The sequence below is a fragment of the Taudactylus pleione genome, unplaced genomic scaffold (assembly GCF_031769625.1).
Source record: "Taudactylus pleione unplaced genomic scaffold, aTauple2 ptg000253l, whole genome shotgun sequence".
Lineage (NCBI taxonomy): Eukaryota > Metazoa > Chordata > Amphibia > Anura > Myobatrachidae > Taudactylus > Taudactylus pleione.
This window is the reverse complement of record NW_028284655.1, coordinates 2,199,779-2,221,152: the sequence shown is the minus strand read 5'-3', so window position 1 is coordinate 2,221,152 and position 21,374 is coordinate 2,199,779. Positions and strand designations below refer to the sequence as shown.

Genomic DNA, 21,374 nt, shown 5'->3' with positions numbered 1-21,374 from the left:
CAGGGCCCTCCTCCATGAAAATGGAGCGTCCTCTTGGACGCTCGCATAGCTGTGGGTGACCACCCACAGCATATGCGAGCGTCCATGATGATGGTTGCGATGGTCTTGACCATCGCGACCATCGGGCTTGCGATGGAGACCCTGTGGTAGGGTCTCACTGCCGCAAGCCCTGGAGTGATTTTGGCTCCATCAGAGCCAAAATCACTCCCACTGACATCACTAGTGATGTCAGTGGGGCCAGCTCCAGACGGTAGGCGTTCCCATGGGAACGCCTCCGTCTGGCAGGCCGCCCCCGGCACGCCCACCAAAGGGGGCATGCTGTCAATCAACATCGACACCTTTGGTACGAGACCCGGAGCGACAGCTTGGCTGTCGCAGTCCGGGTCTCGCGCATGCGCACGATGGAGCTCCGTCCATCGTGCGCATACGCAGTGGGGGAATATCGACCCATTTGCGAGCGTCCTTTGCTCGCGAACGGGTCTGAATGACCCCCTAAGGCTCTAGCTAAGTCTGTTCATATGTTAATGTGGACCCTGATAAACTTGTTTTGTGACCTTACTCTCTCTGGAATATGTGAATTACACATATATATATATATATTTGATTCTAGTTGTATGAGGAATTATTATTATTGATTTTAATATATACACTGTAACATTTCCCCCTGTTGTGAGTTCAATGACATCTGACAGTTGAACTGACGTAAGCTTGTGTATTATCACTATTTTAGTGTATGTGTTATGTGTATGTCCGTTGATCGTACAGGTGGTGAGAAGAGAGAGAATTTAGTTTGGAGAGAATCATAACAATGTAATTTTCACAGTTCAAAATAAAAGGTAATGAAAGGGCGGAGAAGTAACGGTCCTCTCCTGCTTCGCATATGTAGATGGAAAAAACCTTGTTTGAGTGTATGTAAGGATAAAAAATCTTTCCTAATTTTGATTAACATTTGGAATCAAAAGCCTATAGTTGTCATCTTCGCCACATGGGATGAGGGCGCTCTTCTGGAGTGTTGTCATCTTGGACATCTGCTTTGGATGATCCGTATCCTGGTCCTTCCGATCTGATCATCTTAGGGTTCGTGTAGTCATCTGTCAGGAATATCGTCTGTCTGCACCTGGGCCTTGTCAGCATCTAATTAAGAAATTGAGAGATATCAGTACTTTTGAATGTCTCCATCTTTCCTACCAAATCTGATGTCTTGTCTTCCATCCGATCTGTCTGCAGTCTTCAGATATCCTGTTGTTGACTTGATTTGCAATACTTACTTATTAACACTAGGGGATTTTTGAATCCTTTACTCTGATATACATATTTATACCATTAGACTTTACCTGTATACACCTGGGATTTAAAATGAGCAGGATTTTATACCACCTGTCTGTTTTTAACCCATATACCATATACAGTCTTCAGAACAATTGCATATACTATAAACATTGCTATAAACATAAAAGTTAAATCCGTTATCACCTGTAATCAGTATCATAAGGACGTCTCCTTCTTTATTGCAGTAACGACAAATCTAGATTTCCTTATTTCTGCTTTTCATATGATATCCCTACTTCTAAGGAACATCCCATGTCCAACGTTCAGAGTATTACACATATCACATTGTTCTTAATAGCTATACTGTAATGTATATTGCTGTCTAAAAATCATATTTCCTGCAGTCATATATACTTACCACATGACCTGTTTACCTAAAGGAAAACAATTATTTAGACATCCTACCATCTGTGGCATCTTAAATTAAATTATCCATTTTTACATTTATTACAGACTTTGCCGACCTGCGATTTAGTCTTTTTCAACCATTCTGCTTACCAGTATATATATCAAACGATTATGACAGGACTCATTACAAACCTGCTATATGATCCAATTAATCATACCCTGCTTAGCAATACATCACCTGATCCTAAGCTTCACACTAGTGTCACCTATATATATCTGTCACAGAACTGAATAAATCGGTTAAACACATATACCTCCCTTTGTGAGTTCCTTAATCTATTTATGGAAATCCATATCTATCTGAGTTATGACTAGTATACAGGATCAGACTGGACCATAGGGGTACAGAAAACCTCCGGTGATCCCCATTGTTCCAGTCTGACACTGCTGGTGTATTACTTTTTCCTGTCTGTATTGGTGGAAATGAAGTCCTCAATCCACTAGACGATAAAGTTGAACGATTGAACAATAATGATAAAATCGTTCGATAATCATTCGATAATCGTTTGAACATCGTTTGAACATCGTTTGCAAATCGTGCAGTAATTGTTTCTAACGATGCCACCCTCACCCTGCTCTCCCATAATCACCTTGCTCTCACACTTTCACCCTGTTCTCCTACACCCTTACTCTGCTCTCTCACCCTCACTTCTATATCACAGATTGACATGTTAGCACCCACCACAGCCCAAACTTTGATAATTTTTTAAAACTGGTTTACGCACCAATTAATGCCCCACCTCTGCTGTAGCTCCACCCACATTATCAACAGCAATTCCCTCTTCTGAAAAACTGCCCCCCCACCCAAGAGGAGGGGCCCTGCCTATTTTGTGAGTCCCGGGCCCCGGAGTCGGTCATTACACCGCTCCGATCTTTGGGGAATGGACCCACCTCCGAGGAGGAAGATGGAGGGCCTTCTGTAGCTGGCGTTGGGTCTTCCGGTATGTTTTGTTTTGCTGTTTTTTTTCGACACAAACTGTTTGTTTTTTGTTTTTAATTTTATGTTTTTTGTTTAACACAAAAAAAGTGGTTTTGGTCGTTTGCCGTAACCTGTTACTGCTGTTTTCAACATACACATAGCACACCTGTCTGAATTTGGACATAGGCCTTGTATTTTTGCCCTACACCATTTTAGTGTGATGAATTTTTATGCATGTTTTTTTTTTTTTTTTTTAATTGTTTTTTTATGTGGTTTCACTATTGTTGTATTAATCCCCAATTTTTTCTCACCCACAGAGGAACAGAAGCTTCGGGCAAATTTAGCCGGATGTGTGGCCCAGATGCACAGCCAAATCATCGGGGTGCTGGTGGTCCTTGACCGTATGTCGGTCCTCCTTAGGGAGTAGTTGTTTTTTTGTTCAACATTCTGTAAATAAATTGTTTTGTTTGAAGTTACGTTCTGGCTCATTCTTTTTGTCCCAACCACATATTGTTTACCCTGACATAAGTATAGTGTTCCTGCAAGGCTTTCACATTTGGGCCAATAAGAGTGTGTGTTGTATTTTTGGGTCAAACAGCCACAAGAAACACCTAACAGTACAAATCTGATTTCCCTTTTTTGGTGTAGTCACAATTAGATATTTCAACATTTTCCAGGTTCCTAGTTGGTGTGCAAGCAGCTTAGGGCAATATTACGAAGCAAAAGGATTGTACAGGCTTCCTTTTGGTGTTGGTTTGGACCCAGAATAAAGGAATCATTTTTGCACAAATGGCGTCAGTACTGGATTACCCCTTAGTCAAATGTTACATGTGTGAACCTGGTTACACTTGGTGGTAACGTTACAAAAAAGGGACAACATTTCACTCTAAAAAAATTTATTACCAACATAACAGAAATTGCAAAGTGGTCACTCACAAACAAAACACACAGTGATAATCTCAGATACAACACATACCAAAAAACAAACACCCAAAAAAACAATCAAGAACTGGTTGACGAAGGACCAGGCCAACATGATTCCACATATATGGCGTGGCAAGAAGTGTTCCCGAATATAGCCACAAAATATCCACATACAGGTTTTGTAAGGGTAGCAGGAAGTAGTCATCGTTGGAGTGCCAAAGATTATGTATAAAAACAGAAGAGGGAGAAAAAAATTAGCAAAAAATTAGATGCTCTCAAACAAACCCAACCACATTAGGTATCAACACTGGTTTTTTGCAAATAATTACCTAAAAAATCTGGCCACCACATCATCGCGTATGGCCCCCTCACATACTGACCTCCGACCAACCTTGGGGGGGCCATCCTCAGGTAAGGCATCCTCTGGCTGCATTGGGACACCACTCCTTATGGCGATGTTGTGAAATATCCCACACAGGACCACAATTTTCGAAACCATATCCGGCAAATACATGAGTTCGCCACCAGAGTGGTGGAGGCATCTGAATCGGCCTTTTAAAAGGCCGATACAGCGCTCCACCACTTGCCTGGTGGCAGTAAGTGCGGAATTATACTCACTTTGTGGCCCTGGTGTGGGAGCCAAATAAGGAGTGAGCAGCCAGGGCGTGCAAGGGTAGCCACTGTCTCCTGTGAAAACGAAAAGACAACATCAGGCTCACTCTGTATGAAGCTTAACATTGTTATGTACTAAAGGTCTCCACTTACCCAGAAGCCACGCATCACCAGCTTGTAGGTTGGTTAATTTGTGCCATATCCCTGATTGCCGGATGACGAAGGAGTCATGTGCACGAGATTGAGGTTGGTTGGCTTCCGGGAGCAGGGCCAGAACAATCCGACCCAAATCAACCTGAAATGACAACATTGGAAGGTCAGCCTTTTTACAACACCCAATAAAAATACATGTAACTTTGCTTTCAAATACCATCCAGTGATGCCTACATGCCGGGGTATTGTCATGATATGTTGTAACTGCAAATAATAACATCAAAAATATACATCATTTTATGCTGGCCATGTCATTATCACAAATTTAAGTAACACAAAACATAAAAGGGGACACACACACATTTGGCCCAAGAGCAAAATTACGTTACGCACACTACGCCAAATAGAGGCCAAATGTAATCAACCAATGCTCCAGGCGACAAAAAACATTATTAAGGGATGAATACACATTTCACAATGCGCTAATTAGTTCGCAAATACAGGGCACAATAGCAAGTAGTAAAAATGCGCTAATTAGTTCGCAAATACAGGGCACAATAGCAAGTAGTAAAAATGCGCTAATTAGATCGCAAATACAGGGCACAATAACGGCGCCCAAAAATATTAACAAAAAACACAGAGTTCGATTTGGCAAAAAACAACGTCACATGTGGAAGGCCAACCAAAGTTGCCTACAGACAAACAAGAACATTCCCTAAACAATTTAACACATGAACTTACCAAGAGCTAATATCTAAGAAACCGGACCAAAATGTCTTTGGGGTAGAGCCAAAAAAAAACCTAAGAGAGATGAAATGACGGAAAAAAAATATTAGAAAAATCAACACCACAATGAGAGACAAATTGCCCCGAAGTTATACTTCCCCAAACTTACCAAAACTGGAAACGCTCCAAAAAACCAAAAGTGAAAAAAAAGGAACTGAAAACCAAGAAAAACCGCTAACACAAAAAAAACAATAAACGCAATCTCCAAAACCAGCCAACAATCAACTCCAACCAACGTAACCTCCAACATTCAATAAACGCCACCTCGAGTCGAAACGCCACAACCCATAAATAGTGTTTAGTTTCCCGCCCAAATTAAGGAAGGATCAGAGGAACGCACAATCAATGATGCGGCCGCAAAATAAGGACGCATGTATAAATACGTCACAAGACAAAAACACAATTCTGGTGTATTTCTAGTTGGAACAACACACATGGATACAGACCAGGAAAACAATGGACAACAGTCCCGCGGTAAGTATTTCATGCATTTTGACTCAATGATTAATTCTAAACATATTATTGTGCAAGTTGGGAAGTTGAGATTTCTTCAAATTACCCCAAATAGGTGAGGAGGATGACATGGAAGAGGCTGCTGGGCCCAGTGATCCAGGCAAAGCTGCCAAAAAGAAAAGGCAGCCACAATTCACAAGAAAGGAGATGGAGGTTTTGATTCAGAAGTTTGTGGACATCCTGCCACAGGCAGACAGGAATATGAGTGCAAGCCAGAAGTGGAGAATGTGGGAAGAGGTAGCCGTGGAGGTCAATAGGGTGGGGGATTATGTCCGTCTAGCCCGGGATGTCAAACGGCGGTAAGTAAACACTTGACCACCCTAAAACCAACAACCCAATCAAATAAAAAGTAATGGTTCCTATTTAACCCACAGATGGCAAGACTTCAAATATCGGCTGAAACAAAAAATGGCACACAGGGCTAGGCATGCAAGGGGGACAGGTGGAGGTCCCACCCCTGTGTCATTGGAGTTTACAGATTTAGAAGAGCTGGCACAGGGGTGTGTGCAGCCTGTGGAGGTGTTTGGCGTGTCCAACATGGATACGGACATGCCAGACTTTGCGGCTCCTCATGTTGTCCCAGGTAAATGTTGTGATGTCACCAACTGTGAAATGTTATTGTGCCAATATGTAGATTCTAATGTGAGTCTTTTCTCATTTTTCCAACAGAGACACAGGCGGATGAGTCTGCTCCAGAGGGGAGCCTTGGCCGCAGAATTTCTGCTGGCTCTGCAGGGGAGGAACCAGTACATCCGGCTGAGGACCCTGCAGAAGCCAGACCAGGGCAATCCCCCTCGCAGGCAGTGTCCCTCCTCACAGAACTCAATTTAAAATCGGATTTCCATACGGAGATTCTGCAGAGGATGGACGCCAGTCTGGTACGGGTGGCTGAGGCCCTGGAGAAAAATGCTGCGGCCAACGTGACCATTGGTCAGGCCCTGGCGGAAAATACCAGGGCCAACATCCGCATCGCCACTGCCCTGGAGCAGCTCGTTCGCCAGCACATGGTGGAGCCGACCTCCCTTCCTGCTGGAACATCAGGATCCTCCACCTCTGGCACAACATCAGCCAATCCTCCAAATGTGCCTAGCCCTGTGCCTAGTCCAGAGGCCACAACATCTGCCTCTGGACAGGCCAGCCCGATGACATCCCGGACCCGGTCTGGCGCCCTCCCTCCCCCAGCCAAACGGGCGAAAAAACGGTGACACCACTGGCTACTTTTCCCACACTCCTTCTGTGCTTGCCTCATATTCCTTTCTGGCCAAAACTTCCAACTCCTTTCTTGTGAATTGTTTTTAATTTTTACATTTACGTTTATTCAAAAATTATAGTTTGCACAATTAATAAATATTGTGGAACACTGCCCAAAATGTTGTAGTTCAATATGTTTTTTTTTTATGGGTGGATACAAATAAATTTTGCAGAAATGTACGACTTTGTATTCTGACATTCTTTACAAAATGGGTTACTTTTAATCCGGGCCCACAAGCCAACAACGTTCAAAAAGACAAATTACACATTGAAAAAAAAGTGCTCGTTAAGGAACGTTTTAAACATTACCTAAGGAGTAAAAAACACCTGGCAAACACAAAATGAGGGACCAAACCTAAACATGATGACATTATTGTTACAATAGTCCAAAAACGAACACATTGCGGCCAAAACCCCCCCCCACAAATGTACGCTAATTGATTGTGTAATCCTGACATTAGCAGCTATGATTTCCACCTGCGTTCGGTTTTGTGCTATCCCAATAAACTGCTTTCCAAACACATACCAAGCCGGTTTTCAATCCAACACTAATTGAGTTTCTGACAAGCCGTGATTAATCGATGCAACATCGTGGAGTGCCGGGAAGGAGGAGAAGGCCATCGCCACTGTGGTCAAGTTATCCAGCCCCTAAGCTGTGCGAGCATTTTGAAGGGAAAGAGGATCATCCAGTGACGTATGAGTTTGTACGAACACATTTGACGTTCGCATTTGTTAATGTATGTACGCCCCAAAAACGCCTCGCCACGCCTGCATTTTTCCATCTCCACCCCCGTCAACGCCCAAAAACGGCCTGTTCTGTCAATCACATTTGACATGTCACTTCCTGTACGCTATTTGACGAACGAGACAAAAAAAACTCGCAATCAGCCGTACGCACATGCGCAGTGTAACACCGGCGCATGCGCGGTTAGTCAACATCGGAACGCAACGAGCGTACTGCCTCTAACGAACGGCTCTGAATCAGGCCCTAAGGCTCTAGCTAAGTCTGTTCATATGTTAATGTGGACCCTGATAAACTTGTTTTGTGTCCTGACTCTCTCTGGAATATGTGAATTACACACACACACACACACACACATATATATATATATATATATATATATATATTTGATTCTAGTTGTATGAGGAATTATTATTATTGATTTTAATATACACACTGTAACATTGGTGTTGCTTCAATCTGAGCAACAAGGGGCTTTGCATACCGGGTAAATACTGGCAGCTTTTCCATGTAGTGAACTGTTACCGGGCAGCTTTCTTTTTACACTCAAATTTAGATTTAGAATAGGACATGCCCCTTCCCAGCTATAAGTCTCTGCACATTTTACATCAGCCCCATTTGCAGTGAAATATGATTTTACCAAGTGTCAAATTGCCCCTTGTTTTTGCTCTTATTCCTAACTCTGAATCAGGAACACAATCTGCCTCTCTCTTCTGCACCACTGAGCAGTGGCAGAAAGGGAGAACCATCTTCAGAAGCTGATCTCCCCTGCAGTATGATGAGAGCAGAGGCCCTGATTCAGAGCAGGACGCTCTTTCAGAGCGCTCGCTCTGAATCAGGGCAGCATTTTTTTGGTGCCAGCCTCCTGGCCACTCGCTAAGCTGTGAGTGACCACCCACAGCTTTTGTGAGCAGCCAGGTGATGGTCGTGACCATCGGGCTTGCGACGAGACCCTTGTGGTAGAATCTCGTCCATCGCAAGCCCCAGTGGACTTCCTGCTCTAATAGAGCAGGAAGTCCACCTACTGACATCACTGATGTCAGTAGGGCTGCCAATAAACGGAAGGCGTTCCCTCGGGAATGCCTCCGTTTGTCCAGCCACCCCCCCTGCCCGCCTCCAAAATGGGGCGAGGTGTCAATCACAATTGACAGCTGCCCCGTTTTGATGCGAGACCCATAGCGACGGAGTGCCCGTTGCTGGCCGGGTCTCACGCATGCGCAGGGGGTAAACATCGACCCAATTGTGAGCGCATAGCGCTTGCGAGCGGGTCTGAATCAGCCCCAGAGTACGGTGTTATACGAAGATTAGAATAGCAGGTGGACAGCAGCCCTTGTAACACATGTCAATAAGACCAGCAATTGTGTCAGGGGCGTCACTCTATCTTTTCCATTATAAAACACAGCACATATACTAAAAGACTGTGTGTTCTCCTTTTCCTTCCAGTAAGTCCTATAGCAAGATTATTATTTATATATTAATCACAAAATATTACTGATGGACAATTACAATTGTAAAATACATCAATCAAAAGCAAAAAACAACAATTTGCAGAACCATATAACATACAAAACTAAAAAAAATTGTTATTGTAACTAAAAAAAGACAAAACCACAAACATACAACATAATGTAAGTTAAAAAAAACAAATCACTCACTGTGATAATTTTACAACCAAGAGTTGATGTTTGATGAGCCACCATTTTATCAAGGAGGCACTTGTCTATTCTATTATTCACATTTTAATTGTTGCAGAATTAAATTCATTCTATCCCATTTCTCTATTTTTCTTGCTCTATTTTTGTGTATTTTGTTGATAATTTTTTGTGTCAACCTTTTGACCCTGTTGACCTTCAGCCATGTCAACTTTTGTCCCTGTCGACCTACTGCCTATCTAACATCTGTTGTCTACAGTATTTAGACATTGTTGACCTTTTTATTGTCTGTCTATTGATTGGAACCCGTTCTATTAAGAGCAGAAAAGTAAATATGACCAGATATTAAAGCAGTTTAAAATTAGAATACTAGGTTATGACTTATGATAAAAGCAGTCGTTTTTTAAAAACACGGTCTTCTTTCTAATTAAATCAAACTTAATTCTAAAAAGTGGCATTAAATTGTTATTCTTAGAGAAACTGTATCAATTTTTATTTTATTTTTAATTAAAAAATAAAAGGAAAACAAATATTGGTTTAAATGGCTGTGACTCTACATTAGGGGCGTTTTAAGAGAGGAGGGGGCCCTTGTGCAGACTCAGTGCCGGCCCCCTCCTCTCTCTTGCGGTGCCGAGGTGGATGGTACGGTAGTAGATTCTGGCTTAGTGACAGAATCTACCATGCAAGCGCGGGTTTCAGGGAAAATGGCGCCTGCGCTGTTTTCCCGGGGACAGCAGTACTGCGTCCTTTTCCCAGTGACATTGGACTGGCGCTGCATAGCAGTATTACTGGAGACAATGGACAGGTAAGTATAACGAGTTAATGGATGCAGGGTGTGGGCCCCCCTGGACCCAGGGGCCCGTGTGCACCGCACACTCTGCACCCATTATAGATACGCCCCTGCTCTACATCCTGACAGGATGTAGACAGACACAGCCAAGCATCACTAGCCAGTTAAATTCATTTAACCTACTTTCCATCAGCATTGTTAACAAATAAGGTTTATTGCTGTATCCTTTGTTTTTAATCTTATACCATTGCTCCAGTTATAATGAAGTCTATTTACTAAGCTTTGGATGGAGATAAAAGTACCAGCCAGCTCCTTACTGCCATGTCACAGGCTGTGTTTGAAAAAAATGACAGTTAGGAGCTGATTGGTTGGGACTTTATCTCCGTTCACTTGATCTCTATCCAAGGCTTAGTAAATAGACCCCAATGTTGGGAATCTTGAAATGTGCCCTGCACTATACACCGCTGTACTGTAGCTTCTTATTAAAAAATGCATCTGAATTTGAGGATTCACCTCATCCTGCGCTCAGACAGCTGGGGCAAGGACACAAGGTTTTATTTGAGACAATCACATTCTGAATTAAACTAGGTAATAAACTATTAGTTGTAACCGGTCACCTCTCCTCCACCCTGGTTACTTCATCTCATGCTTGTGTCCAAGATTTTGCCCGTGCAGCCCCCCTTCACTGGAATGAGCTCCCTCGCTTGATCAGGCTCTCCCCGACCTTGCAGAGCTTCAAACGTGCACTGAAAACCCACCTGTTCATCAAAGCATCCCCTTCCACCACATAACCGTGTCACCAAGTCTCTGTCCCTCCTGCCTCAGCCATCTCTACCTTGCTTACTTCCTGCACTCAGGTCCCCCTCTACACACTCATGCCTCACGTCATCTGTCTGTCTCCCCTTTCCCCTAGATTGTAAGCTCCTAGGAGCAGGGTCCTCCTCCCCACTGTCTCACAGCCTTCTTCTCTAGCACTTCTATGACAGCCTTCACCTTCAGAGCTGTACTGTGTATGGAGAACTGTGTTGCTAATTGTTACTTGTGTTTATATTTTGGTTACTGTAATGTAATGTTCTGTCTACTCTTTACTGTATGTACAGCGCTGCGGACCACTTGTGGCGCCCTATAAATAGCATGTAATAATAATAATAATAATAATAATAATAATAACAACCTAGTTGCAGCTCCAGGCAAGACCTCTGATGTAACAAAATCCCTTAGAAATTGGGAAACTACATAATATCCTGTTTATTAAAAACATATGAATATCTGAAAACTGAAACCAGTACTTGCGCCCACTAGGCAGAGGAGAGGCAGAACTGGAACATGGTTATCAGCAAAGAGAGTACATTATCATAAGGGTGGGTTCCAGGGGTGTATCTAGTGGTCCGAGCACCCCTGTGAAAGAAAGGGACTGCCGCCTTCCACCCCGTGTCACTCTAAGCCTCCACTCTGTCTATCTCCAGGCTCTTCCCCTTTTGTCGTTCCAGGCCATCCCTATGTCACACCAGCCCCCTTGCGTCTCTTTACGCTCCTCTGGTAACTCCAGCCCCTCTGCCTCTAGCTTGAGGAGCTGGAGTAACAAGACTTGTTGTCTTCTGGCTGCTGCTCCTCTTTGCGCCAGGCTGCGACTCCTCTGCTTCTCAGCGGTGCAGCGCGGCGTGACGTGACGTCATAACATAAGCCTGCTCCACTGTAATGTTTATCTTGTATATTGGTCATAGAAAGAAAATTAAACGGTTTCAATGCCATGGTTTCTATAATGTTTTACATGCTGTGAAAATACAGGATCTTATTACTCTGAAGAGCCCCAAAATGAATAAAGTAGCTTGCCTAAAGGAATCACTTCCATCTTAGCAACCAGTACCCACGCATAGGCCTGGGGTTACCGTAAATTGTATTTCCCAGAATCCTGTTCTCCGCAATTACTTTTTTGTTAAAACTCAATAATCCTTTACATTCAGGGAGAGTAGCAGAAATCAGCAAGGCCCAGGGGACAGGGGTTTTCAGGCTGTAAACAGGATGTTACTGTATAAAAGCGCTGCATTACCTGCAATTGCCATATTCATAAAGGATTGTTATTATTGTTAATTCAGATGTATATCTAGAACATTTGGCGAGTACATTTTTTATTGAATGGATAAATCATATAATCTATTTGAAAGAGAATAAAAAATGATACACAGAGTCCAGTTTCTCTTGGGTATGACACTAACTAAAGAATTTTTGATTGAATAAGAGCGACCAGGAAGTGTTCATGGTGTTTATTAATTAGCTCGCTAGACAATCACTCTCCCCATTTCCCCAGTTGGTGAGAGTATAATTTATGATTAGATTCTTTTCTATCAATTTCATTTAAAACTATCAAATCAATTCATTGTGTAACTACAGCTGAATTGATGATCACTGAAACAAGAGCTGAAAGACAACAGGAATCCACATTATTGATGCCATGATTACTTGTCAGCTAAATTCTTCCAGATAGAAGGAGAGAGCAATAGGTGAAACTACTGTATGCCACCGAGGGGCAGAGTCAGTTAGCTGCCAGATCCCATTGGAACGGAGGGCACTTCAGGGTATTCCGGTAGGTCAAGAATTTATTTTTTAAAAAGGTTTCCTTGAGATTTCTTACGAGCAATATCCCTCATTAAGATCTACAAGAATAAGTGAGAATATAGCGCCATCTAGTGTAGTACTGTATATAAAGATGAAATGATCAATCAGTGCTCAAGAAAATCTAAATAATGTCCAAGCGTATCAGATATATGAAAATAAAGGCTTAACGGTCACTAGCTTTGGACTCCAGAAATTTTAGTTCTGTACATTAGATATAAAAAGCTTAAAACATTCAGAAGAAATCTTGGAAGAGTCTCTGCCTAGGATGAGACACGAAGAGTTTCCAAACTGCAAGACATTCTAATTGCGTAGTACTAAGCTACAGACATGGTGTACTACCAATCAGAATGTCTGAGAAGCAAGCTCTGACCAATCAGAGTGCAACAATACATTTCAATGGGAAGGACACTATGCCCGTCATTCATGGCAGTGTGTCCATTAGTGGACAAGTTATGTGGGGTTTAATGTTTTTTTTTTTTTTTTTGCCAGAACATAGACACACTGTATCATCGTAAATAATAAATGGCTAAAAGGAAGTTAGTGTCAGGGAGTGTTTTCGTTTCAATAAAATACTTTTTCCTGTAATTTGTCTTATTATGTAATGTTTTTGTTTAGTTGATTTGTGTGTTTTATTTTTTACAGAAGCAATGCACGTCACAGCAGGCCCTGGATGCCAGGACATGCTAACATTTGTAGTTCTCCAAGTGGCAGCCATTAAAACTGGGCATGACAGGGCTTTCTAGGACCTGGGGGTGAGGGGTTATTGCTGGTTATGCATTATAGTAGGAGTGCCAAACACACTATTTGTCCCTGTTATAGTGCCACTTATGCTTAGGGCTCGGGATGGAAAATTTAAAGGAAACCTCGCACTTAGTCCACCTAATTTTTCCACTACAAGCATACAGTAGGCTGCAAGCATTAGCACCCGTCATAAATTGGGGTGGGGGGTACAATATATATATATATATATATATATATATATATATATATATTTTTTTTTTTTTTTTTTAATACAGCGCATTACATAGGCACCTCTCATCTGGTGACTTTTTTTTTGGCGCATATCTAGCAAGTTAAAAAACTCACTGGCTATTACATCTGGCGATTTGTATCTTTAATATCAGAAAAATCGGGAAGACGTCTTGCGGCCAGACGGGTTTCGTTCTGCGGGTTCTGACCTCTCGCGTCTATTACATCTGGTGATTTGCAACTCAATGAAAATTTGATGGGATCGCAGTTATTCAAAAGTGAATGCTATTATATCCCTGTCTAAGACTCTTTTGAAAAGTGTTATTCTGTTGTAATAACAGGTTAATGGATCATATATTTAATTATAGTGATTTCATGTGTGTTAAGTAATTGCTTTATAATATATACCTTCAAAAATAGGTCACCTCAAGAGGTAGTCTTTCTATTTCCCCTCCTTATTCACATTCAATCCTTTACATCCAGCTTTGCCAGGCCCCGGTACTAGGAGGGGGCGAGAACAACTCGGGGAGGTGTGGGCATACCACCTCCATACATAAAATATATAATATATTCGCCAAGGGATGCTGGTGTCCAGTGAGTGGGGGGCAAGTGTACAGCTGAAAAAGTGGGAGACACATATAGAAACCGTTGTAATTCCTACACCGTTCACCTGATTTAGATGTAATTACCCTCAAATTAAATCTGAAAGTCTGCAGTTAAAGCACATCTTGTTTGTTTCATTTCAAAGCCATTGTGGTGGTGACTAGAGGCCAAAATATGAAAATTCTGTCAATGGCCCAATATTTATGCACCTGACTGTATGTAGTATAGATTCTGGTTTTCTGTGTGTGTGAATTTACAGCAGTTTTCTCTCCTATATTTCTGTATTTGTATAGTTTCATATATAATATTATAGATTGACATGTTCTAATAACAACCGCCCCACACAGTCCCTACTTTGGGAATTTTTAAACTGGTTTACAGACTTTACACACCAACTGATGCTCCACCCACATTATCCACATATCTGCCCACCTCTGCCCCATACCCCTGGGAGGGGCCCCCGCCTATTTTGTCTGCACTGGGCCCCACAATTTCTGATGGCAGCCCTGGTGAGCGGGCATATTGCCTCAACTTGCTCCGGTGCCCTCCAAGGAGGACAGCACCCCCAATTTAGTATGCAGACAAGATGCAGGCGGGCACTCGGACTCTGGTGAAGAAAAATACCCTCAACGGAGGGAGTTTATTTGTGGGTCGACGTTTCGGGGTATTGCGGTAGCGGACTCCTGATGACTCGGTCAAACCGGTCTGTATGGAACATTGGCACAGGTTTAAGGTCTGTTTATTGGACTGCAATGAATACCATATCATAACGTGAGGAATTGGACATTTGTCCTAGTACATAATAAGATCATTTGTTTTCTTATTGCCAAACTTTTTGCCTACATTGTATAAGGTCTTGATAAAAGTTCATGTTAGAACCGAAACGTCGACCGGCTCCTGAATACCATATTTTTGGTTCATTTGTCAACTCAATATGTTTAATCATGAATAAATATTGACAGTTCATAAATGGAGAGTGCCTCCTTCCTTCAGTGGAAATCTGTAATAATAATATATATATTTATACACACACACACACACACACACACACACACACACACGTAAAACCTCCTCTAAAGATCCTACATTTGTCCCTACCCCAGTGTTTCCCAACCTCGGTCCTCAAGGCACACTAACAGTCCAGGTTTTAGTGACATCCATGCTTCGACACATGCTCAAGTATGGCTATCCATAAAACCTGGACTGTGTGCCTTGAGGACCGTGGTTGGGAAACACTGCCCTACCCCCTAGTGCCTAACCCAAACCCCGTTACTTAGGGGTCTATTTATCAAGCAGTGAAAAGCGTGGAGAAGTAGACCAGGGGAGAAGTAGCCTATAGCAACCAATCAGCTTTGAAGTAGCATTTATCAAGTACACTCTAAAAAATAATAGGTAGGAGCTGATTGGTTGCTATGGGCAACTTCTTCACTGGTCCACTTCACACTTTTCACTGCTTGATAAATAGACCCCTTACTTTCACGATGCCAGCGGTTGGGATGCTGGCGACAAGATTCTGAGCGCCAACATCCCCTTTGCCGGGATATTGACCGGTTCTTTTTTTCTGACCACGCCTTCTGATAACGTTGAGTTTCTGCAACTGAGGGCAGCATTCAATTTGGCTGAGATTACGTCATTTTCACCTATTTTAATTATCCCCGTATTAAATTTTTCACCGATGCGAAAAGTCTTTGTTAAAAAAACGGGGATAACTTTTCATCATGTTTTACATGGCGAAAAAAAGTGCAGATTTGGGGTTTAGGGGTGCAGGCTTAAAAAAAAAAAAAAAAAAAAAAAATAGCCTGCACCCCTGGGAATGTCTCCTAAAAATGATTGTGTTAAAAAAAAAAAAAAAGGGACACCCCAAAAAATTAAGTTTAAAATGAATTCCAGCGGAGTTCCCAAGTATTCAGCAGGTGTTTTCTTCATTGCGGCTAGTAGCGGCAGGTGCATTTTTGAATAATTTTGAAAAATAATTTTAGGGACTTAAAAATATGCTTGCACCCATTTTCATGTAACCAAATTTGATGCCCAGTTATTTTTCACAAAACAAATTCCTAAATGCTCTTCTTCACGGGCGCATTTATGCACCTTCCGCGGCAATTTAAAATCCTTCCATTCAGCAGCCAAAACAGGGGTACCCATAGTGATCCCCATGTCTGAACATCTCTAGGGGGGGTCCCAGGAAGAATTCCCGAAAATTCCCTATTTTTTGCAATACTTACCTTTTTCCCGTTTTCGCTGATTCCTAATTGAATACAGGGGTAAAGCGGGCACGCGCCCGATACTTTATCCCCGACAAACCTCCAATGTGGAAGGGAAAGTCCAGCACAGACTTTTCGCTCCAAATTGAATACCCCTTTAAGTGTTAACTAAATCATCTATAGGAAGAGACTAGATGGGACTGTTGTGAATTGATTAGGACTGAAAATGTGTCTCACTGAAACCCCATCTATGACTGTAATAAGCCAAACATGTTCCACCTGCTATTGGTATGATGCATAAAGAAAACATGGCTGGTCAGGGAAAGAATGGCTGTATGCCAGTCATCCACATTTCACTCTCGTTTTAGGATGCTGAATGATTATAAAATGGCCACGGCTAGCCAAGAAAAGCTTCTCTCCTCACTGAATATCTGGGTATCGTGGTGGCAGAGCAGCCTTACAACCATAACTGTGCTGCATACATGACATTTTGTCCCAATTCAAGATCAACGGGAAAATATGTCCCACTAGGTCATTCCTCTTCTCATGACAAGCCCCTTTGAAGCACTGACGCTTGAATATTGGGAGCTATACTTACAACATGGGTCCTTGGACTTTATGCTTGGTGTCTGCTTTCTCTCAGGATTAGGTCCAGGCTCCAAACTCATACTGGAAGGTTTACTGGCTGCTCAGAGGTGCGGTGTGTTTACCTTTGGTAAATATATATTCCGATTCAAAGAGTAACTATCATGGACTGATGTTAACAAATAAATATTCAATGTATAGCATTGGGCAGCATGTTAGGAGTATATAACAGATAATAGTGTAATAAGCTAGTGATGGCCTTTGTACTGCAAAAGGATTAAAGATCGAAAACACACCTCTATGAATCCTGGTCAAATACCTATTGCAGTGAAACTTTCGCATATGTATTAATAATATTTCTTACTATAAGCAGTTTTTAAAGAGAATTTAAAAAAGGATGTAGCCTAAGGCGCTATGAAGGAAATAATGTACTAGTAATAAAAAGATTTGTATATAAATAACACACAACACCACGCTGCTGTAATAAATGGCTGCTAGCCAAACAGGACAAAAAAAAATAATACACAAAGAAAAGTCCTCATTCAGCGCTCGCACAGGAGATGCCGCATGTTCATATAGCGCAGCCAGAGGCAGTGGGGGAACAAATAGCCAGCCTTCAACAAGGTGGCTACTGGGCAGCTTCTCAGACTCGTCTGTGCCCACGAACTATATTGGGCACAACTGCAGTCTCCAACAAGGTGGACATTCAACCAAACACTGAGGCAAAAAGCCTTTCCATACACCTGCAGCCGTACGCGGCTGCATGGATCATTACCATAAGTACAGCTCTGTGCGCAAAACAACTGGACTGATTCGGGACTCTAAACTGGGGCTGCTTATTTTTTTATACATTTTAGATCTCTAAATATATTGACGAACAATTTAAAGAAACCCACACACATCTGAAGAGTACAACCATCTATGGTCACAATAATTGTTTTTTTCACAATGTATTGCAGGGGTGGGGAACCTTTTTTCTGCCGAGGGCCATTTTGATGTATATAACATTATTCACGGGCCTGGTACAGGCCACGCCCCCTCCACGTGACCTCACACAGGGGCAGGGCCACAATCGCCGGTGATTACAGCGATGCCCAGAGCATCCTGAGGATGCTCCGGGGAGCTGTAAGGGCAGCGCTGTGACTGTCTGAAGCGCCCTAAGGACGCTCCAGGCGGCTCTGCTGCATAGATTCTGGCCGCAGGGTGCCAGATGTATTGCTTTCCAGCAATGTATCAAATTGTTCATTTTTAGATGGTGTAATTGCTGGTATTCAGTGTATTATTAGCAGAAAATTATTTTTCATTTAAGGCTGTCTAAATTTGTCATATTTGATGTTAAATACATTTTACCAATTGGCACATTTACAGTATTTTATAATTGATTATAGTTGGGCTCACAGCGCTATTTTCTTTGTGTATTTTAAAGCTAATTTATAATATAACATTTCAACACAGGGTTAGAAAGTATAAAACAATGAGGCTCATTTCAAAGTAGAAGAAATAATAAAAACGCAATTGTGGCTCCGAGATGAAGGAACTGGTGTGAATTTGGAGAGTTCACTGCTAACTTTAAAGAGGCAATCGGTTACAAGGCTGCTTTTGCCTTACAACTGACTGGAGCGTTAATTTTGCGGCACGGCCGCTTAAACCACACAGATTCATGTTTGTACCTATTACATAATCCCAACGTATATGACATTTTATACCCCTTTCATACGGGTGTTAATAGGAATAATAAAAAAAAAATAAAAGCTTTTTTTTTTTTTTTTAAACAAAACTTTATTGGTAATTTGTTTCAAATGTTTACAGTATAACACATGTAAGAAGTGAATGTGTATATAATCAGTATATATGTATATATATATATATATATATATATATATATATAGTGTGATAGTGTGTGTGTGTAAGTGAATACGCATTTGAAATTCACATATCTGCCCCCGAATTATACCGGTTCCCTCACCATCTGTACGTGATAAGCCAGACCACTTTCACTGGTCATGTTGTCAACTAGTAGAAGGCGGCGTTTTCAATTTTCAAGTGTCGCTATCTTTTTATTGGATTTGCAATGGTCACTAAGTTGAACTTCCCAAACGAAGTCCTTCAGTCAGGGCCTTTTCTAATTAACAAGGAATAGTGTAGCAGACCATATAGTACTACGCAGTAACATTAGGTGTGCATGTGGCCCCAGAACCCTGACCTATAGGCCATGGAGGACCTGGTTTGGAAATCCAAATTTGTACAACAGAACAGATCCGATTAGTGTTGTGTAAATTTAGAATTAATTTACATTATTCTTTTACACAATAGGGGAGGGATAACCTTTTTCAGCATTATTTCTACACGGCCCCATTTTAATTATGTCCTTTTGCAATTCTTAGCACTTTATCAAGACTGATTCTATAACCATCTATTTGTGATTGGAAATTGAGAAATAAGCCATAAGTTACCTGCATGGGAGAGTGAACTTAACATCTCCAAAAGCAGTAGAGCCCCAGTTTTGATTAAAAAAAAAACACTATTCCCTAAAAAGATGCTGTCCCGGCAACATTTAGGCAGAATATAGATATATGTTAGTGCTCTCATCACTAAAAAGGTAGACAACGCGTTTCACCAATTTCAATAAAAACAGTACCTCTAGTGCTGGTTGGATGGAAAGAAACCTTCATCAGTCCACTTAGCCAGTAAGACCCTGTTGTGGACCTTTATTCAATATAACCAAGTCCAACTTCAGACAAGGCTTACTTCATTCTTGGCCTTTTAGTGATTATAAAACAATGGCCACTGTCCCCAGCCTAGGTAAGCACGGACGCCCTTAATGCACTCATTGCTCTTCGTTAACATGGTTTTTGGGACAATAAGGCACTTTGTAACGGGTTGGGTGAAAACAACCTTAACAAAAGCCAAGCAGCATAGCATAAGTGTCTTATTGCCCTTTAACATTGGTTATAGCCTTCCAGAAAGGACAAAGAGGCAGCTCATACACATATTGGCCAAGTATTCCTGTAATTAAGTCAGGATAATAGTGTCTTATTGCCTACAGTCCCCATTAAGCGATTGGCTGAGAACATTATTATAGTGGAGTGGTAGATAACATGGCTGGCTTCTTGTCCTTGATGTTGCGTATCATCACAGCTACGGATAACAGAATAACTGCCTCACCTAACAAATGACATTCTGCCTGTGTGTCTGCTAAAATCCCCACAAAACCCATAGCGGTGGGCCATCTCAAACTTCATCCTGATGAGTGGGGCACGGCAAAGGTTTGTTTACTTTCCCATAATAACCACTGTCCAAAACCTATTAATGAAGTATTTTTTGAAGACATACAATTCTTCCGGTATGTTTTCTCATACCGCATTGGCTATGTCATTAATGATGGGAGAAGGGGTTAACCCAGAGGCAAAAACGTGGATTTGTGAACTAAACAGTGGTGTGGGTAAAAACTGGCACTTTCAGTTTAAAAGTCATTCTAGCACAGGGCAAGCTGGGCAACAGGACAGTGAGTGGCAGGAAGAGAAGTCAGATTAAAACAGTTCAATATTTATATACTATGTAAACTAAATGATTAAAAACCAGTAGCCAAGCTCTTCGGATGAAAATGGTTAAAAAAAAACAAACGAAAAAAAAAATAATAATAACATAGGCCAAACTCCTGAGGGATATGGCCCTGCCCCTAAGGTTCTGACTCCACCCTAGAGGAACCAGTCACATTTAAATAACTTTCTTGGCCCCTCTGATCTGTCAAGGAGAGAAGCAAAAGTGTGGGGGGAAGTGGGGATGACAGAGACCGGGGATTCCAGGACCAATCGAAACCAGCACCACCAGATCCAGGATAAAAGATGGCCGCCAAGTCGATTCTGCACCACTAATAAAAGCTAGAGAGGTGGGGAGTGTGAAAGGGAAGGAGAAGTTTTTGTGCCGGTCAGCGGCTTTCTCTCCATCGGTCTCTCTTGATTGTGGGCGGACTTAGGTAATGGCTCCTGCTCTCACTGCGCTCCTCAGAACTCAGAGAATTCTTTGGCGCACTTATCAGTAATGGAAACTCTGATCTCTTCTTCTTCATAGTCATCAAAATTACTGGTGTCACCTGGGCCCTTGCACTTCGGTATGAATGGGGCCTCCACCTGAAACACAGAAAATCAGTGGTTATTCAGAATGGACATGAGGGGAGGAAAAGAAACATTTTGTTGAGGAAAATATTACCGAAGCCCATTCCTACATTGTATTTGTGGGTCTTAACATTTATAAGCACTCCAAACACACATCATTCTCTGGGGCTATAACTTGTAGGACCTCTGTATTTTAATCTCCCCGG

At 41.9% G+C, this 21,374-nt stretch overlaps 2 protein-coding genes across 3 annotated transcripts in view; one reads left to right on the top strand and one right to left on the bottom strand.

Annotated features, from left to right (window-relative positions):
* Positions 1 to 2,118, top strand: part of PRR36 (proline rich 36) — a 70,287-nt gene extending 68,169 nt beyond the window's left edge. Inside the window, exon 6 of the mRNA XM_088480330.1 lies at positions 1,783 to 2,118. Coding sequence (XP_088336456.1) covers positions 1,783 to 1,880 — 98 coding nt within the window. The 3' untranslated portion in view covers positions 1,881 to 2,118. The remainder of the gene's footprint in view (positions 1 to 1,782) is intronic.
* Positions 2,119 to 18,826: 16,708 nt separating this feature from the next.
* LOC148515093 (cAMP-dependent protein kinase catalytic subunit alpha) overlaps positions 18,827 to 21,374 on the bottom strand; it is a 59,981-nt gene continuing 57,433 nt past the window's right edge. Inside the window, exon 10 of one of the 2 annotated variants that reach the window (XM_088480326.1) lies at positions 18,827 to 21,183. In XM_088480326.1, the coding sequence (XP_088336452.1) occupies positions 21,058 to 21,183 (126 nt within the window). In that variant the 3' untranslated portion in view covers positions 18,827 to 21,057. The remainder of the gene's footprint in view (positions 21,184 to 21,374) is intronic. The other variant, XM_088480327.1, reaches the window with a different exon arrangement.